Source organism: Colossoma macropomum, unplaced genomic scaffold (genome assembly GCF_904425465.1).
Source record: "Colossoma macropomum unplaced genomic scaffold, Colossoma_macropomum, whole genome shotgun sequence".
In the NCBI taxonomy this organism is placed as follows: domain Eukaryota; kingdom Metazoa; phylum Chordata; class Actinopteri; order Characiformes; family Serrasalmidae; genus Colossoma; species Colossoma macropomum.
In genome coordinates, this window is record NW_023494796.1 from 1,977,404 (window position 1) to 2,000,711 (window position 23,308).

A 23,308-nucleotide genomic window follows, 5' to 3' on the forward strand; every position below is an offset into this window, starting at 1 on the left:
TTCCTAAACGGCCGCAGCCGTGTCTGCGAATTAATGTGCACATGTGCATTTATTAATATAGTGAGATTATGATGTCAGCAGGGACGAAGAGCAGCGACTGCAGCTTCCCCCCGCAGTGTGTGTCTCCTTTTGTCAGGCGTCAGAGTCAGTAGGTTCACGCTGTGGATGTTCAGCATTGCTGGCATTGTTGATGACAGCTTTGTATCTCGCTTCTGCTTTTTTTAGCCTCCGACACCTCCGGGCCACCGTAGTGGGCAACAAATCATTCCAAAATAATGAACCTGTCTGAGAGAGAGAGAGAGAGAGAAAGAGAGGGAATAAAGGAATAATGAACACATTATGCTACATCAGCTTCATTCAGAACAGTCTGGAGATTTAAACCATTCAGGTAATGAGATGGAAGCTCTATAGTGCCTGTAATGAGATGAGGGGGTGGAGCCTCTCTTTAGCACCTTTAATGAGAGGGGCGGAGCTGCTCTTTAGCGCCTGTGATGAGATGAGGGGGTGGAGCCTCTCTTTAGCACCTTTAATGAGAGGGGCAGAGCTGCTCTTTAGCGCCTGTGATGAGATGAGGGGGTGGAGCCTCTCTTTGAGAGGGGCAGAGCTGCTCTTTAGCGCCTGTAATGAGAGGGGCAGAGCTGCTCTTTAGCATCTGTAATAAGATGAGGGGGTGGAGCCTCTCTTTGAGGGGGTGGAGCTGCTCTTTAGCATCCGTAATGAGATTAAAGGGGCGTGGCTGAACTTCAGCACCTGTAGTAAGTTAAATGGGACGGAGCCTCTCTTTGGCATCTGTATTAAATTGAAAGGGGCGGAGCCTCTATTTATCACCTGTAATAAAATGAGAGGGGCATTTTTATCACCTGTAATAAAATGAGAGGGGCGCAGCCTGTATTTATCACCTGTAATAAAATGAGAGGGGCGGAGCCGTACCTACCTCCATTGTTTTTTTTACATCAAAAAAAAATTAAGCAGCTGTCTGTCTTTCAAAGTGTATGAAAAAATGATGAATGGACCAATAAAAATGCTCCAAAATTGCTTGGGAATAACATCTGTTTACATTATCTTACATTAAAAGTCATGCCATGAAGGGTTCTTTGGAGCAAAACCACTTTTGGTTCCCTAAGAACCAATTTTGAAGAGTCTTCAAATAATGTACCACATGTAAGGGTTCTTTCTAGAACCTTTACATTACACACATCTCATACTGAAATCCACTGTAATGCTTTAGGGAACCATGAGTGGTCCAGAGAACCCTTTTATTTTGCCTATATGAGTGTTTAGTGTATGAACTTTGGTTAAAACTCCCCATTGGAAGTCCAGTTTGGTCAGTATATGACGGTCAGTCATTGATATTTGGCGTCCAGAAGGTTGTGCGGCTCGTATTAAGAACGGTTGTAAATGTTTGGTCAGCCTGGCTGGTGTATGTGGTCATAAGCCTGGCATATTGGACAGAGTGTTTGGCATGTAGAGTCTCTTCTCATGTCTCCACAGCACTAAAACTCTCCCCGGGGAAAGAGCACACGAGCACACCTGCTACGGCCTATTCGAGTCTCCGTAAAGGTCATCTTTATGACCTCTGGGGTCAAGTTGAGGATCAGGGGTCTCGGGGGGTCACTGCTGCTACGAAAGAGTAGAGTGTCTGTAACAGATACTCTAGCATTTCTCACTATCTGGCACTGTTAGGTTACCTCACTCACCCTACATCAGAAGTGTCACCTGACTGAGAGCCTCAATTATGCACATGTGAACATTAACATTAAAACAGCTTTAAACAGGCTGTCCACTTATTTTGGCTAATTTCTCTGGCCACTTGGTGTCGTACGTAGCGGTGTCTCCAAATTAATGACTGGAAAACTGATGTTGATTATCTTATCATATTATTTTTTTATTTTGTATATTATAGCTGTGATTATAAGTACACTTTAATTTATTCAGCTGTCATTAAAAATGTTGTAGTTTATGTTCCACCACTTTGGGTGGCAATGGGCCAGTACAGGTCAGTTTGGACAGTTTCATTGGAATCGGCTGAGGTTCCGATTTAAAAGTTGATCAGGTGGTTCGGGTTGAGCTTATTTAGGCTGTGTTTGGCTTCGGACCAAAATCTAAGACCCTATTAAAGACGCAAATTTGTGAAAAATGAAATTCACACAACTTTTCCCCTCACCCAGAAGGAGTTGATCAGCCAAGACACGTTTGGTGTCCAAATTTTGCTTCTTTAGTTTTGAGCTGGAGCAACAAAGCGAATGTGGCTAACACTAAAACCAATAGTTTCGGTCAACGCATCCCCAAAACATTTCTCGAACTGCTCGAACTTTAGCTGAGCCAAGAATTCATTTTTATAGCTCACTGTAAGTCATACTGTGTCCTAAACCACATCCTCAAAGTCGGTGCCACCTTAATGAAGAGCTGGATGCTGTTTGAGGGGGTTGAGAGAAGATTTGGGGATGTGTTTCCAGAAAAGATTTGGGTGACTCTCGACTTATAGTGTTTATTAGCAACATTAGCGTCAGAGCGCCAGTGCTGAACTAAAGAAGCAAAATTTGGAGATTGAGAGATTTCTGCACTTTTGCGTCTTGTTTGTTGGATCTGAGTTGAGCAGGGCTGTGTTGGAAGAAGCCCCACACAAACCAAAGTCTCTTTAGTTAGCGTGTAAGCCAGCTAGCATTCTCTGCGTTTTATGGGCTAAATCAGATTTATCTTATTTAAATATTCCTGTCCTTTATTCTTTACTTCCTACTGTCAGCATCTCTTCTGTGAAGTCCCTCCAAATTACCGTTGCTTGATTGATTTGTTGCCAATAGTACGACGGTGTTTTAGGGCCACTGTTAATAAAAATATTTATTTGAGAATAAAGTCATAATATTTTGAGAATAAAGTCGTAATATTTCGAGAAAAAAATTGTACTATTTTGAAGAAAAAGTCGTGCAGTATATTTTGAGAATAAAGTCATAATATTTCCAGAAAAAAATCATATTTTGAGAAAAAAGTCGTACTATTTAAAGAAAAGTCTACTGTTTTTATTTTTATTAACGGGGCCCTAAAACGCCATCGTACAGTAGCCACCTAGCCTCAATTCCATTACTCAATGCTAAGGACGTTTGCATGATCTGTTAGCTAAACTCCTACTAGCACTACCAGCTAAAACACTGACTCCTAGTTGATTATTTACCTTTTTGCATTTACTGAAAAAAATATGTGGAATACTGAATATAAATTATATATAAATAATAAAATCTAAATTATTGTGTCCATAGTTTTTGATAGTGTATTATACATGTGGCTCTACTGTGTCATTCCAAAGTTTTCAGATGTCTCGCCTTAAAATATTGATATTACGTGTGATATTACATGTTTGCTGTATCACCCATTTCTGTTTCAAATATATCTAAAGTTAACAATAAGTAAAATCCTTATAATGATCAATTTAATGTTTAATATTTCATTAAGTTGACAGCCCCTTTAAGTATAAACGATAAACACATCTTTTTGTTCACAGCTGGAATGTTTGCGTTGGCATTTGGATGAGGACCTTCAGTTAGCCAGCGAACTTTAGCCCTCAGAAGAGTCTGTCCAGTCAGATTACAGCCGAGCAGCATTGTTATTGGACCAGAACCCACTATTTGGCCTTAAATTATCCAGCTTAATGAGAAATCCCGTTTGGTGAAACTCCCTAGAGGCCCTAATGTTTCTAATGTTTGACCCTAAACCGAGTGTCCTCTGGTTGAGTGTGCATGTGGTAATGCGTTCTGTGCTGCAGCCTGGAGCTGGATAGGTGTGATTAATGGTCCTTCTGATTCGACACCTGCTGTTTTATAAGACCCTGCTGTACGTAACTGATCTCTGGGCGCTTGTCTGGGTGGGTGTCTTCATTTTAAATAGCCCCTAAGTTTAACCCATTTATGAAGCTTCTGTCCAGGCCGTGGACGTGAGCCTGAGACCGAATGACCCGAAATCGCGGTTTTAAACAAGGTGATTTTCTGCCAGTGATGTCCTGGGAATCCACACAGACTGGAGAGGCCAGAGCCCCTGCAGGGGGCGCCGCGCAGGAATCATTAATTTAGTACGTGGATAAAAATACCCACTGCATAGCTGAGAAGCACCTCACAGACTCACTTCATGGCTAATAGCTCCTTCTGTGGCTAATGCCTCAGTTCGTGGCTAAAAGTGAGTCACAGACTTTCTGATGATAAAGATGGATAAAATGTGTCTCGTGCTACAAAAAAGGTTGACTTTTTCAGTTAGTAGGGAAAACAAAAGATTGGTTTATTGGTTTAAAAGGATCTCACATACTACACTGCTCCCATAATCAATAATAATATAATCCCATAATAATGCTGTAATGTGTTGCTGTATTGATTTACTGCTGTTTAATGTGTTTTCTTTGATGATTATACATGCAGTCTTATTAAGAGAGGCTTATCAGGCCATGTTTTTCGTGGATATGAATGCCATTTGTTGACTTTCACCCCTCCGAGGTAAAGAAAAGCGGCCGAAACAGCTGTTTCTCAGAGCAGCCAGAGGCGGCATGTTCAATGGGTTGATATCTGTCACACCTCTGCAGTTATGCCTGTGCGTTTGTTCCCTCTTGCATTTCTTCGTGGGGAATTTCTCTTGTACGGGGCCAACTGGCCCACTCCACTGACCGTTCGCTCTAATAGTGGACGGCAGCTGTCGCGCTCCACAGCCGGACGCTGCTAACGCTCAGTCAACAGCAAATGTCTTCGGGCTCACGTCGTGCGCGGTAACGTGATTCTCTGTATTTTGCTATTAGTGTTGATGAGTGATGTAAGCCCCAATAATAATAACAATAAAAGTCATTCTCCACGTAACTGACGGTGCGAGGCGAACTGACATCTTCAGCGTCCATAAATATAAAGTTTCCACCGTTTGGTCACCTGTTAAATGAAGGTCAGCTTGTGTTGGGTGTTCATATATTACCAAACACTGTTAAACCCCTTTACAAAAGACGGTCATTCATGGGGTTTTTTATTAAAGGCAATGGTTCCATCAAGAAACCATGAGTTCTACTCTCTTAAAATGATGGCTTTCCAAGGGTTCTTTGGTAAAGGCAATGGTTCTATTTAGGACCATGAGCTCTATATGGGATCATTTCATGCTGAAAAGGTTTTTGAATATGGTTCTGTATAGCACTGAAAAGGGTTCTACTATTGTTATGATGTCAAGCTTGTTACAATAGAATAAATGTGTATGTAGATAGATAGATAGTGTGTACATATATATATATATATATATAGACGCTTTTTTAGTTTTTGACATGATTTGAAAATACTTGTTACCCTTTACATTATATGTAAATTTCATGATGAATGGACTAAAACAAACGACCCAAAATGACTTGGAAAAAAGTCTGGTTCCATTGACTTACATTAAAAGTAAAGTGTGTTTTTTCCTTCTCCTGTAAAGTTACCATTTTGGAGATACGAGGTTTTCTTCCAACACCAGCGACAACAGACCGCTGATGAGTTGTACCCCTTATTTTTACATTAATTAATTAATGTGTTTATTTATACACTCTGCATGAGTGATCTTGACTCTGCAGTACTGCGTGTCCTCTGCTGGTGTGAATGTGAGTTTGGGGTTCGTGTCCTCGCGCTGTCTGAGGGAGTTTGGTCATATGAGCTCCGGAGGGAGGGGTGGCGGGGGAGCTTGTGCGTAAACAGTCCATGAGCTGAACACCGAGCGATCTGTGAGACCAGGACAGTCACCCTCTCTCCTTCCCTCCCTCTCTTTCTTTCTCTCTCTCTCTTTCTCTTTCTTTCTCTCCCTCTTTCTCTTCCTGTCCCGCTCTCACCTTAATTTGTCTCCGTCCCTCTCTCTTTTTTCTCTTTCTCTTTCATTGTTCTCTATCTTTCTCCTACTCATTTCTCTTTCTGTCACTGGTTTTTCTTTTTCTAACTTTCTCTCTCTCTCTCTCTCTTTGGCCCCCCCCCTCCCATCTCTCTCTCTTTCTGTAATCACTCCGTGTGCTCTCTTCGTCCCCTCTACTCACATGGAGACTCTCACTCTCGGTGAGCTTGCGGCTCCATTGAAGCAGAAACAGCAGCCCACGATCTCAGAGGTGGAGTCCGAGTCCAACTATGCGGACCTCGGGGAAACCAACACGGCACTCTCCGCTGGCACGCGGACGAACGGCACCAAAACTGTGAAGGTCACGTTCACAGGGGAGGGGAACCAGCTGGCCGTGTTCCGATGGAGGGACACTGGAGACACAAAAGATTCTTCCTCTTCGGTCAAAACTGGGAGTTCAGTGGGCGAAGAAGAGCAGGAGGAGTTGAGCTACACGGAAATGCGCCTAGGCAGTCACCGTCAATCGGAGGACGAGAATGCTACGCCAACAGCAGATGCAGAATCGCACTACATTACGACTCACGAGATCCAGCTGACGGAGCTTGACCATGATGCCGACTGCGACTTTAGTCACGGATCACGCTGGGATTATGATGACGACAACCTTGTGTACTCATTTGTGGATTATGCATCATTCGAGAGTGTTAATGCGGATGGAATAAGGGCCAAAAGCAGCCAACGGATGGATGGACAAAGTTCCCGGCCACCCAAACTGGCGGCTACAGGGGCACCAGTTAGCACCGAAAGTGAGCCATGCGAATCGGACAAAGGCACGAGTTCGGACGAGAGTCCCTGCAAGATGCAAGATGACAGGCTGTGTTCCACTGGACAGGTTCACATGGCTGTTAAAGCTTGCCCACCTGTTAGTGGTCAAGAAGAAGATACCCACTACCAAACAGTACGAAACTCCACTGGAGTTTTCGTAAACTCTGTCAGCAAGGATGAGGCACTTCGGGAGCATGGCCGCTGTTTCATCCCAGCGCCAGGTCGCCAGCACCTTGCCAGTAAGTTGAGGGGTAAGGACGTGAACGAGTATTCAAGTGGTGCATCTAGTTCCGTTAGTGAGCTGGATGATGCAGACAAAGAAGTACGCAACCTAACAGCCAAGTCATTCCGTAGTCTGGCATGCCCCTACTTTGATGCCATCAACCTGAGGACATCCAGTGAGTCCTCTGTCTCTGAGCATGGGCTGAGCTTCAACAGGTGGTCCACCTTTGTTGACTGGAATTATGGCGGCATAGGCCGTGAACGTGGCACACTAGAGGCTACCAAGCTTGCGGAGAACAAAAACAGTAATGTGGTCACTGACATGTCTCAGAATGGATCTTCTGAGTCAGCTAGGAAAATAGAACTGCGGAGCAACTTTCGGTCTGAGAAAGACGAGGCCAAGGATGTCAACCCAACTGAGATGATGAATGTCAGTTGCAACGTGGAAGCAGGTTTGGTCACAAAAAGCTCACACAGTGCTATGGGGTCATGTGCCACAGCCAATGTTGCCATCACCAATCCAGCCAGGTCAGGAAATGAGGCAGCAAGCCAGCCATCTGAGGTGGAAGATGGTATAGAGAACACATACAAAAAAGCAATTTTTGCCTCAAGTCTCTTGAAAAATGTCATCTCCAAGAAAATGCAGTTTGAACAAGAGTGTATGGAGAGGGTCCAAATGCAACATGTCTCGCCGTGCCCTCTGGATCAGGAAACGGACTCTCACAGGAACAGCACAGGCACCAAAGACTTACAGAGGCAGACGTCAGAAGCAGGGTCCAGACTGTCTGTTGTCTCCCTGGAGGAGCTTGGAGACATAATGGACAGTGTTTCCCACCTTTCTGAAGAAGAGGCACAGGACAGTTCACATGCTGCCACTGCAGAAGTCAATGTCGAGTCACCCAACAAAGTAGCAGTCACGTCTAAGGCAGACCCTTCTGAAAGCAAAAAGGGCCAATTACCATGCAGCCAAAAAAGTGCCTTCAAAACCTGGAAAGATGGTGAGCAGGTGATCTTCAAGACCCACCCTGGAAATGACAGCAAACCTGTGAAGATGACTGCGTCCACCTCAGAGCAAACGATGGAAAAGAAGAGAGAAAATGCTAATGGTAAGACGACCAAGATGTCCCACTTATATGTACCCAGCTCACATCTCCTCCCTAAAGAGAGGAGTCCAGTAAAGCTTTCAGGAGAAGGAGTGCACAGAGAAACAAGTGCTACTTCAGACCGAAATCAAGGCGGGAAAGCCCAGGAGATCACAATTCGCTTGCACAGCACAAAAGAAAACAACAGCAACCCATTCAGCATAGCCAGCCTCCTGACCCCTAACATCGGAAGCAAACCCGGTAAGAGCCATGTGCTCTCTGTGAGCGACAAAGCACCACACTTCATGGTGAGGGATGTCCGGGACAACAAATGGAAGCTCCACACCCCCATCCACCAGGTGCGAGATGTGCGCAAGCTGGTGAAAAGCTCCTACAGGTTTGTGTCACTGGAGAACGTGGAGCATAAAACAGAACCTTCTGCATCACATGAGGAGAGCCAAGTCATGAAGAAAGAACCTGACAAAGCACAATTCCCAAGTCCCATGGTGATCAAGTGCCAGTCTGTGAACACAAGTGGTGGCACACAACGAGGTGCAAAAGTGAGTGGTGAGAGCTTACGAGAAACAGAGACGGGGAGAGAGATCTCACAATGCACCAGAAATGACAGCATGCGTCGGGTACCATGCACGAAACAGCCTGACCCAAAATCGGTCAAACAGAAAGTGGAGTGCAGGCTCACAAACCAGGCAGCTCTCGAGAAGCTGAAGGCAGCTGTGAAAACGATGGAACAGCTCTACGTCTTTGACAGGAATGAGTGGAAGCGCAAAACAGAGGCGCCCCAGGTGGTAACAGACAGTCACGTACTCTCCCTCATCGCCAGTGAGGAACACAGGCTGGCAGGAAAAACGGACCCTGAAGACGAACAGAGGAAATTCACAAACATTGAGTCTCACGCCGAGAGGATATGCATGAAACCAGTTGTGCAAATGGACACACCTAAAACCTTCACCACTAAGCCCGACTCATATGATAATAGGTGTTTGTTGGGTCCAGGAAGTAGTCTAGGCAGTAAAACTGCTGTTAGCGCACAGCAGGACAGACAGTGTTCCACCAGTGGGAAGTCCAGCTCCACTAAGGGACCCTTGTGTCTGAAGATTTCTCCATCGAAAGCTAAGCTAGAAGAAAGAGGGATGACCAGCACGACTAATTCAGAGACTCTTGCTAAACCTCAGCACTCGCATCCCGCACTCTCTGATTCTGAAAACTATCTGAGCATCCCTGTTAAATCTTGCCCCACTGAGCACAACCTTGCTCCCCAACCCCGTCCCTCGCAATCCCACCCACCCCTGCAGCGCTCCCCGGTCGTCACAGACTCTTGGTCTCCTGAGAGCCCGACAGCAACAATGGTGTATCACCACACAGTTCACCCCCAACTTCTATGCATTACACCCCCCATGGATGCCCCTCTCCCAAGCACTCAGCGCAAGCTGCTGCTGGACCCCACCACTGGTCAGTGCTACCTGGTAGACACCCCCATCCCCCTGCAGCCAGCCACTCAGAGACTCTATTACCCTGAAAGTGGCCGATATCTGGACGTACCACTGTCCGTCACCCCTGGACCCATCTCACCCATCACCCTTAGTCCAGCCTATGCCCCCCCACCCTACTTCATCTACCCACCAACCTTGCTACCACCCCATTTACACGCCCAGTCGTCTGCATGTTCAGAGGGTGACAGTGTGGGATCTGCACCAGGCCTGTACCTCGCCCCACCAGGAGTAGCAACATCCAGCACTAAGCCAGTCATTAGCATCACATCACAACAAGGGCCCCGAATTATCGCCCCTCCTTCATTTGATGGGACGACCATGAGCTTTGTCGTGGAGCACAGATAACTGAGGGTGAGTGCTTTACCGTTGTTGGTTCTTTGTTGCGGGTAATGTTGGTAATTGAACTGCATCAGTTTTGAGATGTTCCAATAAATTATAATATACATTTGCGTACAATTTGCATTTAGCAGATGCTGTTATCCAGAATGACCTTCAAAAGTATTTTGTTGCCTACTGGAGTACCCACTTGTCCTTCACATGTTTTGCTGATCTAAAACACTCATATCAGTTCAGGAAGGGCTCATTAATGAGCCAGTAAGTTGGATCAGGTGTGTTGGAAACAGGAAAAAACACTCCAGGACCTGATTGTCCAGGAATCTGTGGGCAGTGATTCTCAAATCAGTCCTCCGGGACGCCAAGATGGTCCACTTGCTCCAACCCAACTGCCAGCACATAAGGATCAAAAATGTGGACCATCTGGGGGGCCTGAATACCTGTTTACGTATCCATGGGACTTGTATAAAAAAACAAACAAACAAACAAACAAAAATAATAATAATAATAATAATAATAATAGTAATTGTCTTTACTTTGCATACCATAAAATGCAGCTCAAAGTGCTTTACAGAACAACAACAGAGAAAGATCAGTACAGAAGATAATCAAACATAGAACAAACAAATAATAAAAAATCCAACAAATAAAAGTAATAATAGAAAAGGGGCACAAATGCACAAGACAGAGTCATATAAATAAAAGAATAAAAAAGATTAAACAAGGAATCATTTTAAAACAAAAATGGTTGAAGGAATAAAAAAGGAATAAATTAAAAGAATAGATAAAATAATTAAACAAAAAGCATATTGTCAATTGTATGCTTGATTAAAACAATAATGTTTAAATTGTTGTTTTAAAATGTATAAAACATACTCTTGAGCTAATTGGTTGTAACAATATTCAACAAAGGATACATTTTTTGGCAAAAAAATAAAAGTTTTGGCATATTTTGGAAGCTAAACCTCAAAGAAAAGCTTGATGTATTTTTATTGTCTGTTCCAGTGCTGAGTCAATCAGAGGACTTTAAATCTGGACTTTGAATCCAGTTTCTGGTCCTGTATTTTGTATTCACTGCTAGATAACTGACCTGTGGATGTAACTGACTGGTCACCTACACTCTCAGAAGAAAACTTATCTTTCAGAGTACAGTCGCAGTCACTGTGGTGTTGGCCTACATCTTCAGTACCTTTGGTCTGCAAATACGTTTTTGATTAGGAAAAATCGTCCCATATTCTGTTTCAGTTGTTTAGGTTAAATTGACTTTTTGATACTTTATTTTATTTTTCTTCTTAAGAAGTCAGTTTATGAAAAGGTGCAAATATGTCCCTTCTCCCTGTGAAAGTAAATGCAGGGTACAAATCACACGTTTTGTTGACTGAAGTTCACACATCCTCTACAGGGAACACACTTCTGCACATTTTAATGCAAAATTACTGTTTATATGCCTGTTTATTACAAAAAAATCAAACATTAAATGTAACCTGTGCAAAAATCGTGGCACATTTTATATTTTATTCATGTTTTATTTTTCCCACTAATATATATAAGTGATAAATAGAAATCGGTAACTAAAATTTGCAGAAAAATGCATTATTTACGTTCGCTTCCTGTAGAGGATGTTTCCTTATTTTTTTACTTTAAAAATCAGCAAAACAAGTAATATGACACGGGTTTTTTTTTTCTTTGCACAAAACGCCTTTAAAACTCCTGTAAAGTGGACCTTATTGACCATGTTGTGCATTTGAGGGTACGTTTACATTATTTGTACTGAAATGTCGGATTTGAAGCCCTCTGGTGTGAATAGTTCTTCCATTTCAGGGTCTTCATTCAGATTTAATCGTGATCAAATCATGTCTTAAAAAACGGTCATAGAATGGTTCTTAGATTCGTACCTTTGTTGTGTGTGTGTGTGTGTAAAAGAAAGAGAGAGAGGGAAAGAAAGAGTAAGTGTCTGTGCGGGTGCATCCGAGAGAGTTTGTGGGGGTGAGAGAGAGAGCAAGAAAAGAGAGCACTGGAGATAAAGTGTCTATGTATGTGCGTTCGAGAGAGATAGAGGTTTGTTCCAGCGCTGCTGTGGTTATCTGGTTTCGCTTTAGCTGTGCTGCATCTCCCTCCCTCGTTGAAAGAGAACAACATGTGGGTGGAAAAGTGCTTAGAAAGGGGGTCTGAGCGAATTTGCAGTTAATCTAGATAAGGAGAAAAGCAGAAGGGGAATTCCACCAACTTTTCTAAGCTTCATTGGTTGATTACGTAAACAGGGCCTGGATGTCATCGAAAAATAATTAGCATAGTATTTCCTGGTTAAAAAATCGCGATTATTGATAATATCGCCCTCCTTTCGCCTGTTCACCCCCCAAAAAATACACGGCAGCTTTGACTTACTTGCTATTCTATTTTAGTATAATTATATATTTTTTAAATCTTAACTGTTTTAATGAAAATATTTAATAAAACTCACGTATTAAATAATACGATACTGAGTGGCCCAAGATCTTTTGAGGACTACTTTACCTGTCTTTATATTAAACCTACTGCGAACACGCATTCATGAGCTTCTTCTGCTGCACATTTGTAAATTCGACTCCAGAACCAGATCATTGGAGGGGCTTCAGAAACAGGAAAGTGTGCAGTTATTCAGAAATACAATGAAATGCATGGCTGCCATTCGTTCTTGGCTATATGACCTAAAAACGAAACCGTTTTTGAATTAACTGGAATATCCCACACTTGAATTGCTAATTATTGGAGCTCAGCACCCTGAATATTCAGTATGCTAACAACAGAGGATGTAACTGCAACACAAAACACCGTTTGGAGGGATTACACTGATGTTTATGAGACTTACAGGCAAGGGGTGAAATACAGGGATTCTTGGAGGGTCCGGGACCCCCTAATTAACCTCTTGGACCCCCTGAATGTCTCAAAATCAAATTTCTAGGGGCTCCCTGAAAATAAACATATTATGACGTTATGCTGTCCATTAGGGAAAAGCAGGCGCCTGGATACAAATTCAGGGAAAGGTCATTGATTAGCTGCTTCACCCAGCTTCAGCAAGCTACTGTCTTTGGTAACTAAACAGAGATGCAGCACTGCTCTGACTCACAGCGGCGCTGTAGCACACTGGCTTAGGTAGTTGGTCTTTCATAGCCTAGCAACTGTAACTATGGCCGGGATACCTCAGAAAAAATGTACAATATGCCACAGCATATTTGTAAATCTGAAAACTTGCCCGGTTTTTCAAGAGACCGCTGGAAACTGGAGACAAAACTGGAGACAAAAGAGGTGATAAAGAAGATCTGGGTTAATGTATCTAAGACCACTGTCAAAAGTCAGAGGCCACCCTTCATTTAACTTCCAGTGAAAATGGCCAACGGGCCAGGTCTCACTGGCAGGCCCAAAGTTTTATTACAACCTTTATAACCTAAGAATAGCTCAACCAGTTTGTACTGAAGTCCGTGTAGTTACTGAATAATAAGCCTTAGTATGTAATAAACCTCTGATTTTAAGGAGTTACATACAAGTTATTCATTTTTTTAGCATCAGAAAAAAACAGCAAACATACATTTAACAGAAAATTATGCAACAACTACATTTAATATCAGAACTTTTTCTTTACCTTTATTCCAGCTTCCATTCTTTTCAGGAGACTCACTTTCAGTTTCTCTGCAGACTCACCTCCAAAGTTCAGTCTTAGAAGCTGGTTGATCGTTTTCTGAAGTAATCAAACACATTCAGTGGTGTTGAGGTCTGGACTCTGGGGTGGTCAGTCCATTGTTCAGCTTCTTTGTTTGATCTCCTTTTCTCAGTGAGGTCCTTCTTGACAGCTACACATCCTTTCAGACCCACAGCGCTGAGTCGTCTTCTCACAGTGGAAGGATGGACAGAAACACCTGTGGATGTTTTCAGATCTGAAGCAGCTTGATTTTCTCCTCTCTCTCAGAGATGAAAGCTTTAAGTGCTGTTTATCTGAGGGGGCAGTTTTGGTCAGTCTGTTTTGGCTGGAAATTAAATAAATAAAGGGTGTTTGATGTTCCTCAGTACTGTTTAAGTGCTATGCAGATTAATTAGTCTTCATTACCACATCAACCAGAGTCACTCTAGGTACCTACAAAGTGGTTTTGGTCTTAGTTTAAAGTAGGCTGCATTTTTCCCAAAGCACAACCAATGGATTCAACAAATGAAACTGGGGATGCAGTGTGTGCCTTGGCGCCCTCGTAAACCCAGTCCTGAAATTTTGGTCCAAACAAAAATAGTTTTGAATCAGAAACTTATACAAACCAGCTCATCATCCCTAAAAAGTGCTGAATAAAATCTGACTTCTAATGAGTTAATTTGTCATATAGTGTCAATACGTTACACATTACATATAACATAAACAATTTTTGGTCAAACAACATAAATATATATGTCAATTTGGCTGCACTAGACTGTTCTGTCCAGAATTAGTTCACTGATTCATTTCCCACGTGTCCATTTTCTTACACGTGTGGGCCTCAGTGCTTAACACGAGTGGGGCATAACATAATGACCACCTCCTTGTTTCTACACTCATTGTCCATTTTATCAGCTCCACTTACTATATAGGTGCACTTTGTAGTTCTACAGTTACAGACTGTAGTCCATTTGTTTCTCTGCATACTTTGTTAGCCCCCTTTTACCCTGTTCTTCAGTGGTCAGGACCCCCATGGACCCTCACAGAGCAGGTACTATTTGGGTGGTGGATCATTCTCAGCACTGCTTTAACACTGACGTGGTGGTGGTGTGTTAGTGTGTGTTGCGCTGGTCTGAGTGGATCAGACACAGCAGTACTGCTGGAGTTTTTAAACACCTCAGTGTTGCTGCTGGACTGAGAATAGTCCACCAACCAAAAATATCCAGCGTCCTGTGGGCAGCGTCCTGTGACCACTGATGAAGGACTAGAGGATGACCAACACAAACTGTGCAGCAGCAGATGAGCTATCGTCTCTCACTTTACATCTACAAGGTGGACTGACAAGGTAGGAGTGTCTAATAGAGTGGACAGTGAGTGGACACAGTGTTTAAGAACTCCAGCAGCACTGCTGTGTCTGATCCACTCAGACCAGCACAACACACACTGACGCACCACCACCACATCAGATGCTTTTAAAGCGATATTAGGCCTCATCAAGGCACAGAAAAAGTCTATAAGTTTTACACAAACACCTGCTTGTGTTTTAGTAACACCCTTAAAGTGACCAGTTGGCGAGGGAAGTGATTCACTTCACTCTAAAAAGCAGCATTAACTCAATCAGTGCTCAGAAATAGTTTCTATCATCGTTTGTTCTTTTTTCAAATAACTTCATTTGTTAATATATTGTGGTTATTGTTCTTTTCCATGTTCATTTCAGCTCTATTATAACTTATCAATCAATACATTGGGTCCAACTGACCAATACATATGTTGGGACACTAAAGGAAATGCTCAAACCGGAGATCTCCAGTGCACCATCCAACAGGCCTGACTCTAAAGTTTATTAACATTATGAAAGATAAAGAAAGTTAGAAAATATTAAGTTCAGTTAATAAGTTGAAATACTGACTCTAGACTGAAAATGTCTGTTTGAGTTGCTGAAAGTTCCAAAATCAAGAGTGAAAAATGAACTGAAGTGACAGGAACTGCTAAAACCTGACATTCAGAGTGGTTTGGTGTGAAAGGATTCATTGTAGAGACTCAGATGTCTTTACAGCGGTGGTGATGGGAACCAGGGGTCGCCATGACAACAACTCAAATAAAGCCATTTTATCATATCGTCCAAAACAACCAGTGAACCTAAACGAGTCTTCTGAGTGTTTATATGGAATGTTGATGAAGGTTTATTAGTGGAAAATCTGAAATAATAAGTTTTCTTTGGGGACTATTTTGCCTTAAAACACCCTTCATGTGTCCCTCCACCTTGAATGGATTAAAAAAGTTAAAATAAGCTAAAATCTTCTCAAAACTTTTGTGAAAACAGTGTCTCAGACATCAGGCAGTGAATTCATAACCACTTCCTGTAAGAGCTTTCTGTGAGGGAGCTTTCAGAGGTGGACGTCTGGTTCCTATCATCACCACTGTGAACCATTCTGACTCGGTAAGTTTCAGAGCATTTCACGCCAAACCACTCGTTTACATCCTAATCCTTTAATTATACAGAGAATTTAGAACAATTTTAAGGTTATGCAACAAACATATTGGTTGTTGTCACTTTTCCTATAGATGATAATGAATAAATGATACATTTGTCTTTGAAAATAATAAGTAAACAAGATATGAACTGCATTCAAAGTGTTCTAAGATTAGTTTAGAGCATGAAATGCTTCAAATGCTTCAAATTTGCTAAGGTCGCTAAATAAAGGTTGCTATGAGGTTTGCTTATCGCTTTTAACCATTCCTGTAAACACTCCTGAAACCTGGGGGTGCAGCCCCCCCACCTCCTGCCTCCCTGATAGAGAGGAAGAATATATTCGAGAGTAAAACTAAAGCTGGGGCCAGATCTGCTAAAGCTGTGCGGCGTAGGTGGGCAGGGCTGCTGCCTGTGTGTTTATGTGTTTGAATGGGACACGTGTCGGTGTGAGAATGAGAAAGACGGTGTGTGCGTGTAAAGGTCAGTAGATGTAAAGCATTTGTTGTGCTGATGCAGGAGAATAACAGCTGCTGAGGCTCATCAGGGGAGCCAGCGGCAGCAGCAGCGGGGTCAGACCTTTTTATAGCCAGAGAGAGAGAGAGAGAGAGACTGCCTTAGCGTGCTTTTGCCTCTCTGTAGTACAGTAGGTCAACAGTATTGTCTCTCTCGCCCAGTCTCTCTCTCTCTGAATCAGGTTTCTGTGGTGTGTGTGGTGTGTGCGCGTGTGTGTGTGTGTGTGACGTCTCTTTATCTGATTATTGTTCAGAAGCTGCAGCACCAGTTAAATGCTGTGTGAACCATTCAAATATACATCATTGGTTTATTTGGCCAGGATAACACATGTTAATCAGCACCATCAGTGTTACTTCACGATGTGCCTCGTTTAGCTAATGTAATTTCCTAACTAAGCTGCAAACAAATGCACAACATGCTGCTTTAGGAAGCTAAAAGTCCTGAGCGGTGCAACTGACTTGGCCCGGCTATCAGGAGATCGCAGGTTCCAGCACAACGATGCCAAAGCAATCCATAACTGGGAGCCCAACAGAGCATAACAGACCCTTTTCAGTGTTCAGTGTTCAATGCATGGAAGTCAGAGTCATAGCTGGGAGAACGTTACAGCAGCGGCGGCGTTTAGGAATGAGATTGTAGACAAAGGCCACCTTTATAATGCCAAGAACTCGAATACTTTTACATCGTCGTTAAGATTTTAATGTAATTTTTCCATGAACACCAGGAGCCACGATGTCTACAACACATATACAGGCGTTAATTTTCTGTCCAAACTGATTAGTGATCCTATATGAGTCTTCTGAGTTTTTATATGTAATGTAAATAATGGTAAAACAGTGATCACCACCACTGTGAACGATTCTGACTCTGTAAGTTTCTCTAGAATGTAACATTTCACACCAAACCACTCTGAATGGCTTAGTTTTCATCTTAACCATTTAATTATGGTGTGGAAATCCTTCCGTAAGGCCCTCATGACAAGTTACCCAGTTAGGTTTAGCTGCTAATGTTTACTAGAACATCAGTGTCATGCAGGTTGGGAGTAAAATTAACATAGTCAGATTTGATTTTACACTCAATGTTTTCCCCTGTTTTATCATATAGTGTTGTAAAAAGCCAGGCTAGTGTTCCTATTTAAGCTTTCAGACGTGACGATGTTTAATTACTTACATAATTACAGTTTTTGGAACATCACTAACGCTAATTTTTACTGTGGAAAAAACTTCAAAACCTACTGATCGACGCTGCAAACAGAACCGTGCAGCCGCTCCACAGGCAGCTTTTTTAGTTTCTAGTTTTCCTTATTTTGGTAACACTTTACTGTAGGGTGCTGTTCATAAGACAACATGACACCTGCATAAGGTTGTCGTTACAACTGACATGACCCTACATAACTGTTTATAAATGCTTGTTCCAATAAGCGTCGTTCGCTGTAAAGGTTACATTTGCCAATTTTGATCAAGGTAAGCCAAAGTAGCCTTTATGACAGATGCGCCTGTTGTAATAAGCATTTTTAAACAGTTATGTAGGGTTGTGTCAGTTGTAATGACAAGCTTATAGAGGTGTCATGTAGCCTTAAGAACAGCACGCTACAGTAAAGTGTTACCCTTATTTCATTTATATTTTTCCTTAATGCCTGTTGTAATAAGCATTTATAAACAGTTATGTAGGGTTATGTCAGGTGTAACAACAAGCTTATGTAGGTGTCATGTAGCATTATGAACAGCACCCTACAGTAAAGTGTTACCCTTATTTCATTTCTCTTTTTCCTTGACACCTGTTGTAATAAGCATTTATAAACAGTTATGTAGGGTTATGTCAGTTGTAATGACAAGCTTATGTAGGTGCCATGTAGCCTTATGAACAGCACTCTACAGTAAAGTGTTACCCTTATTTCATTTCTATTTTTCCTTGATGCCTGTTCTAATAAGCATTTCTAAAGTTATGTAGGGTTATGTCAGGTGTAACAACAAGCTTATGTAGGTGTCATGTAGCCTTATGAACAGCACTCTACAGTAAAGTGTTACCCTTATTTCATTTCTATTTTTCCTTGACACCTGTTGTAATAAGCATTTTTAAACAGTTATGTAGGGTTGTGTCAGTTGTAATGACAAGCTTATGTAGGTGTCATGTAGCCTTATGAACAGCACTCTACAGTAAAGTGTTACCCTTATTTCATTTCTATTTTTCCTTAATGCCTGTTGTAATAAGCATTTATAAACAGTTATGTAGGGTTATGTCAGTTGTAATGACATAACCCTACATGACAAGCTTATGTAGGTGTCATGTAGCCTTATGAACAGCACCCTACAGTAAAGTGTTACCCTTATTTCATTTCTATTTTTCCTTGACACCTGTTGTAATAAGCATTTATAAACAGTTATGTAGGGTTATGTCAGTTGTAATGGCAAGCTTTTGTAGGTGTCATGTAGCCTTATGAACAGCACCCTACAGTAAAGTGTTACCCTTATTTCATTTCTATTTTTCCTTATTTGAAATCGCAGAGCTCACCAATGACTGATCACATGGTTAGCAGACATCTACCTCAACTAGCGAATGCATATACACAGAACAAAAGTCTGCATGCTAGAACTGCTGTCAGATTGGGTTGCGCTCTTCGTATAAAGAGGGCATCGTCTGCAATTCAGTCATTCTCATTTGTAAATGCTGCCACTACTGTAATGTTCTCCCTACTATGAAGACCTCCACTACATTGAATATGAAAACATGTGAAGGTTCTTTTGTCGTCTCTCGCTCTCTCTCTGGGTTCGTAGGGTTGTCCTCCCTCTCCTCATCTCTCAGCGCGATGCTAGCCAATGCCAACTGCTAAGGCAACAGACGTAACAGAATTAGCAGTTAGTGTTCTCCTCCAAGCGTGTTGAAAGCGCTGTCTCATAGGAACCACATGCTAGCCTTTATCCCATTCTTGGTAGTGGGCTAGCAGGTGGAAATCGGAACTAAATTGGAGAGAAAATTCGGCAAAAAGAGAACAAGAAAAAAACCAAAAGCCTGAACGGTTGTTTTGGAACATTCCCTGCTGAAAAAGATCAAGCTCGTCTTGGCTGGTTTTGGATGGTCTAAGCTGGTATTTGATTGAGGACATCCAGCTGGGCTACACTGATAGACCAGATTGGTCAATCTGAGCCAAAACATAAGGGTTTTTAAAAACTGAACGTTTTTTAAGATTTTAACAAAGGGAAAAGAACACATTTTTTGAATGTACACACTCAAAAATGATGGTTCTTCAAAGGTTCTTTAGTAAAGGAAATGAACCATCAGTTCTATGTAGAACCATTCGCATGCTAAATGGTTCTTACAGGGTGAAATGGTTCTTCGGACTGATGGAGAATGCATTGTACATGGCCCTATATAACGCTGCCTTCAAATTCCTTTAGTCTGTGCTCTTTTGATGCAATAACAAGCAAAACAAGTCAGAGGACCATCACTGTTAGCTAACAGAACTGTTTATCTCCTGTAAGAGGTTATTTATTTTATTGTGTGTACTACGTTCTCCAGACGTGACTGAGCTCTACGTGCTTAACTGCTGTTTTGGGGAACTTTTCAGTCATGCTTACATCCATGTTACATCCACGTGCTAACGACAGGCCTGTTGTCAGACAATGTTGACTGTGATCTTCGCCTTCACAAGGAGTTGGAATATTTTAGAAATCATTTCTTTCCCACCTTAACAAGTTCTATGTTCCCCCCACATTCAACTTAAAAACATTCTCATGATTGTCAACAGATGTTCTTGTAGCGATGTCAAGTTTAGCACCGCATCTTAGAATTTAATACCTCTTATAGACAAAAACAAGACGTTTTCAGACATTTGATTGCCTCACATTTTTAAAATCTACAAATATAAGCCGTCTGAGTCGGACAAGCTGGTTTTGTTTCTGCAGATTTGAGATAAATCCAACTACAAAATGTGATAAACGCACTGATAGAGTTTTACCTTCTGTCTCTTCTCACTTCTCTCAGGTTTGGAGGAATGTGTGTGTGTGTGTGTGTGGGTGGGTGTGTGTGTGTGTGTGTGTGTGTGTGTGTGTGTGTGTGTATGTGTGTCTCCTGTTCTCACCCCTCCACCTCGGCCGAACACGCTCCCACAGTTACAGGAAATCATCTGCGTCACTTCCTGTGCTCGGGCTTCCTGTGCGCTCTGCGGTTTTCCGTAGCTCTGCGCAGCAAAGGATGGTTCAAAGGCTTTCATGGCAGCGTTCAGGTGTGGAGAACAGCCGAAAAAGCGTTTCTTTTTTTTTTTAAACCAAAGCACTGTTGGAAGCCCATTTCTGCCAGGAAAGGAGAAAAAAATCACTCTCAGTTTTTCCCCCTCCTACACTGTTTATTATGCCAAAATTGTGACTTATTTCAATGAAAAATCTAAATAATTACTCAACAACATTTTCTCAAATGGCTTACTGACTTTCTCAAACTTTCGACTTACACATAATTTGACTTCTTACATCAAAATTTTGACTTATTTTTACAAAATTTGGACTTGTTTTCTTAGAATTACGACTTATTCTCTTAAAATAATAACTTACATTCTCAAAATTTTTACTTATCTTGAAATATTCACTGATATTGACTTTTGTCTAAATGTTCAAATTTCTTCAAAATATTTTTTTTTCTTTTTATTTTGAAATAATTACTTTTGTCCCAACATTTTGACCTATTATGTCTAAACAATTACTACTTTTCTCAAGACTTTTGACTTATTTCAGTCAAAATATTCATTTCTCAAATAATTTTTTTCTCAAAATGATGAATCATTTTCTCAAATGTTTGACTTTTGTCAACGTAATGACATTTTCTCTAGATTTTTGACTTAATATGTTGAAATAATGCTATTTTGTCTAAATACTAATATATATATATATATATATATATATATATATATATATATATATATATATAGTGTATATAAATATATATTGTCAGAAACAGAGATGAGGAAAAATACACACTTTTTCCCTACCTGGCAGAAATTGCTCATGCTGTGGAGCCTGACTGAGTCGAGCATTTTGACTGAGCATTATTTTTTGTTGTTGTCAAGAGAAATTATGCTTGACCTGTATCAGTTCAGTTCTCTAGCTTGGTGCTACTCTGCTGAAAGGATGCCTGCAGGTCATTTTTACCTGTGTGTGGACCTCATGTAACGACTGTGATGAAAATGTAATACTTTTTAGGTGTTTATGTGCGCGAGTGAAGGAACGACTGCTCTGCCTCTGTGAAGCTGAACAGCTCTTTACAACGTCGTCGCCTGTTAATGGGCACTACAGTAAAAAGTCAAACACTGAATTTCAAAACTGAAACTTTTTTCTTTTTTTTTTCTAGATATTCTGTGTATTAAACCACTGCAATCATTTGAAACCCTTTCTGTTTTCATTTCCCTTGTTAGTCCAGATTAGCTGTGTTAGCCTAGCCTGTTTGCCGTAGCTTTGTTGTTGTTCTTTTTTTTTGGGGTTCTTTTTATGTGAACATACATTAAAGGTATATGGAGCTGCAGGCCAGTCTGTTTACCTGTTTGTAAAGAGTATTTCATTTCTGCCACTTTATGAGAAAATAGCAATGTGGAGAGAAGATTCGTTGGGCATATAATGCGAGATGTTAGCAACACAAACCTGGTGGGTTTTCAAGCTTTGTCTTCCAAAGCCTGGAAATGTTTGGTTGTCATGGTGCTGCGTTCGACTTAACTTGGAAGTTGGAGTTTGGAATTAAGTCATTTTTGAGCTACAAAGTGAAAAAACCACAGACAGTTTCATGAACGTGAGTGTTGTTAGCAACTAACTAGCTACCCTGCTGAAAACAAACAGCACCATCCAGCATGAATTCTGTGCTGGTATAAGCTGGTCTATGCAGGTTTATACTGGTTTAGCTGATCACCCAGCATGGTCATGCTGGTTGACCAGCATGCCAGCATCCAAAACACAACATATGCTGGTCTATGCTGGTTTTTCTAGCAGGGCAGCTAACATTCTTGATATGAATGGTTAGTATTGTATTTATCTTCTTAAAACAGTGATCAGTATTAAAGATTTAACCAACTACTGTGTTTGTATGTTGATTAAGCTAAAGCTAATATGACTATAATCTCAGTTAGAAGTAGAAAAGCGGTACCTTATTACCATTGACAGCAATGCGTATGACTTCATACGCTAAACTCGGAGCTGTGAACACCTTCCCAACGCTCCAGGTAGGAACTAAGGCAGACATTTTCTTTGGTTTTTCCTTCGCAAATTCCAAGTTATGAGCTTAAGTTGAACGCAGCATGGGTGTGTTTTTTGTTTTGTTCTGTTTGTTGTGTCTGTTTTCCTCTTTTTTCAATCTTTTTTTTCTGTAGAAGCGTCCGAGTGTCGTTTAAGGGGAGCCGAAGAAACGCTAACCCGCTGCGGCCTAATGCCTAATTCAGTCATCAGTCATCAGCTGTAGATCTTTGTCCGTCTACGTTTCCCAGCTCACATTAATCCTGGTTTCCAATGTAAAGGGAATACTTAATGGAAAACCACCATTAGCGGTGCAATGCCAGGACCAAGCTCAGTCTGAAAAGGGATTCATAAGCCATTCATAAAGCCTGTGTGGCTGCTTTCTGATGCATTCAGTAACATGCCTAGAGCATGTTTGATGTATGCTAAACTCCAGAAGTCATTTGAGTTCAATACACATTTATAGCAGGCTAAAGGTTATTTGCGAGAAGAGAAGCGTATGTATTTGTACATATTTGGGTTTGAGTAAAGTTTCCTCTTACTTTAAATGGGACTTTGGCTCAAATCAGCCTTCTGAGAGCCTTTACAAGCAATATTAAGTATTAAGGTTTTATGGATCTCCTTCATGACTGTTCCTAACTTTGTGGTCAATGTGTAGATATTTTGTCGTAGGATAGTTTGAT

At 41.5% G+C, this 23,308-nt stretch overlaps 1 protein-coding gene across 1 annotated transcript; it reads left to right on the forward strand.

Annotated features, from left to right (window-relative positions):
* Positions 1–6,010: 6,010 nt before the first annotated feature.
* LOC118817127 (uncharacterized protein C4orf54 homolog) lies at positions 6,011–22,543 on the forward strand. The gene is made up of 3 exons (XM_036583831.1): positions 6,011–9,799; positions 20,401–20,641; positions 21,609–22,543. Exon 1 carries the CDS (start codon positions 6,011–6,013, stop codon positions 9,791–9,793), a length of 3,783 nt encoding a protein of 1,260 aa, XP_036439724.1. The 3' UTR covers positions 9,794–9,799; positions 20,401–20,641; positions 21,609–22,543.
* The last annotated feature ends 765 nt before the right edge of the window (positions 22,544–23,308 follow it).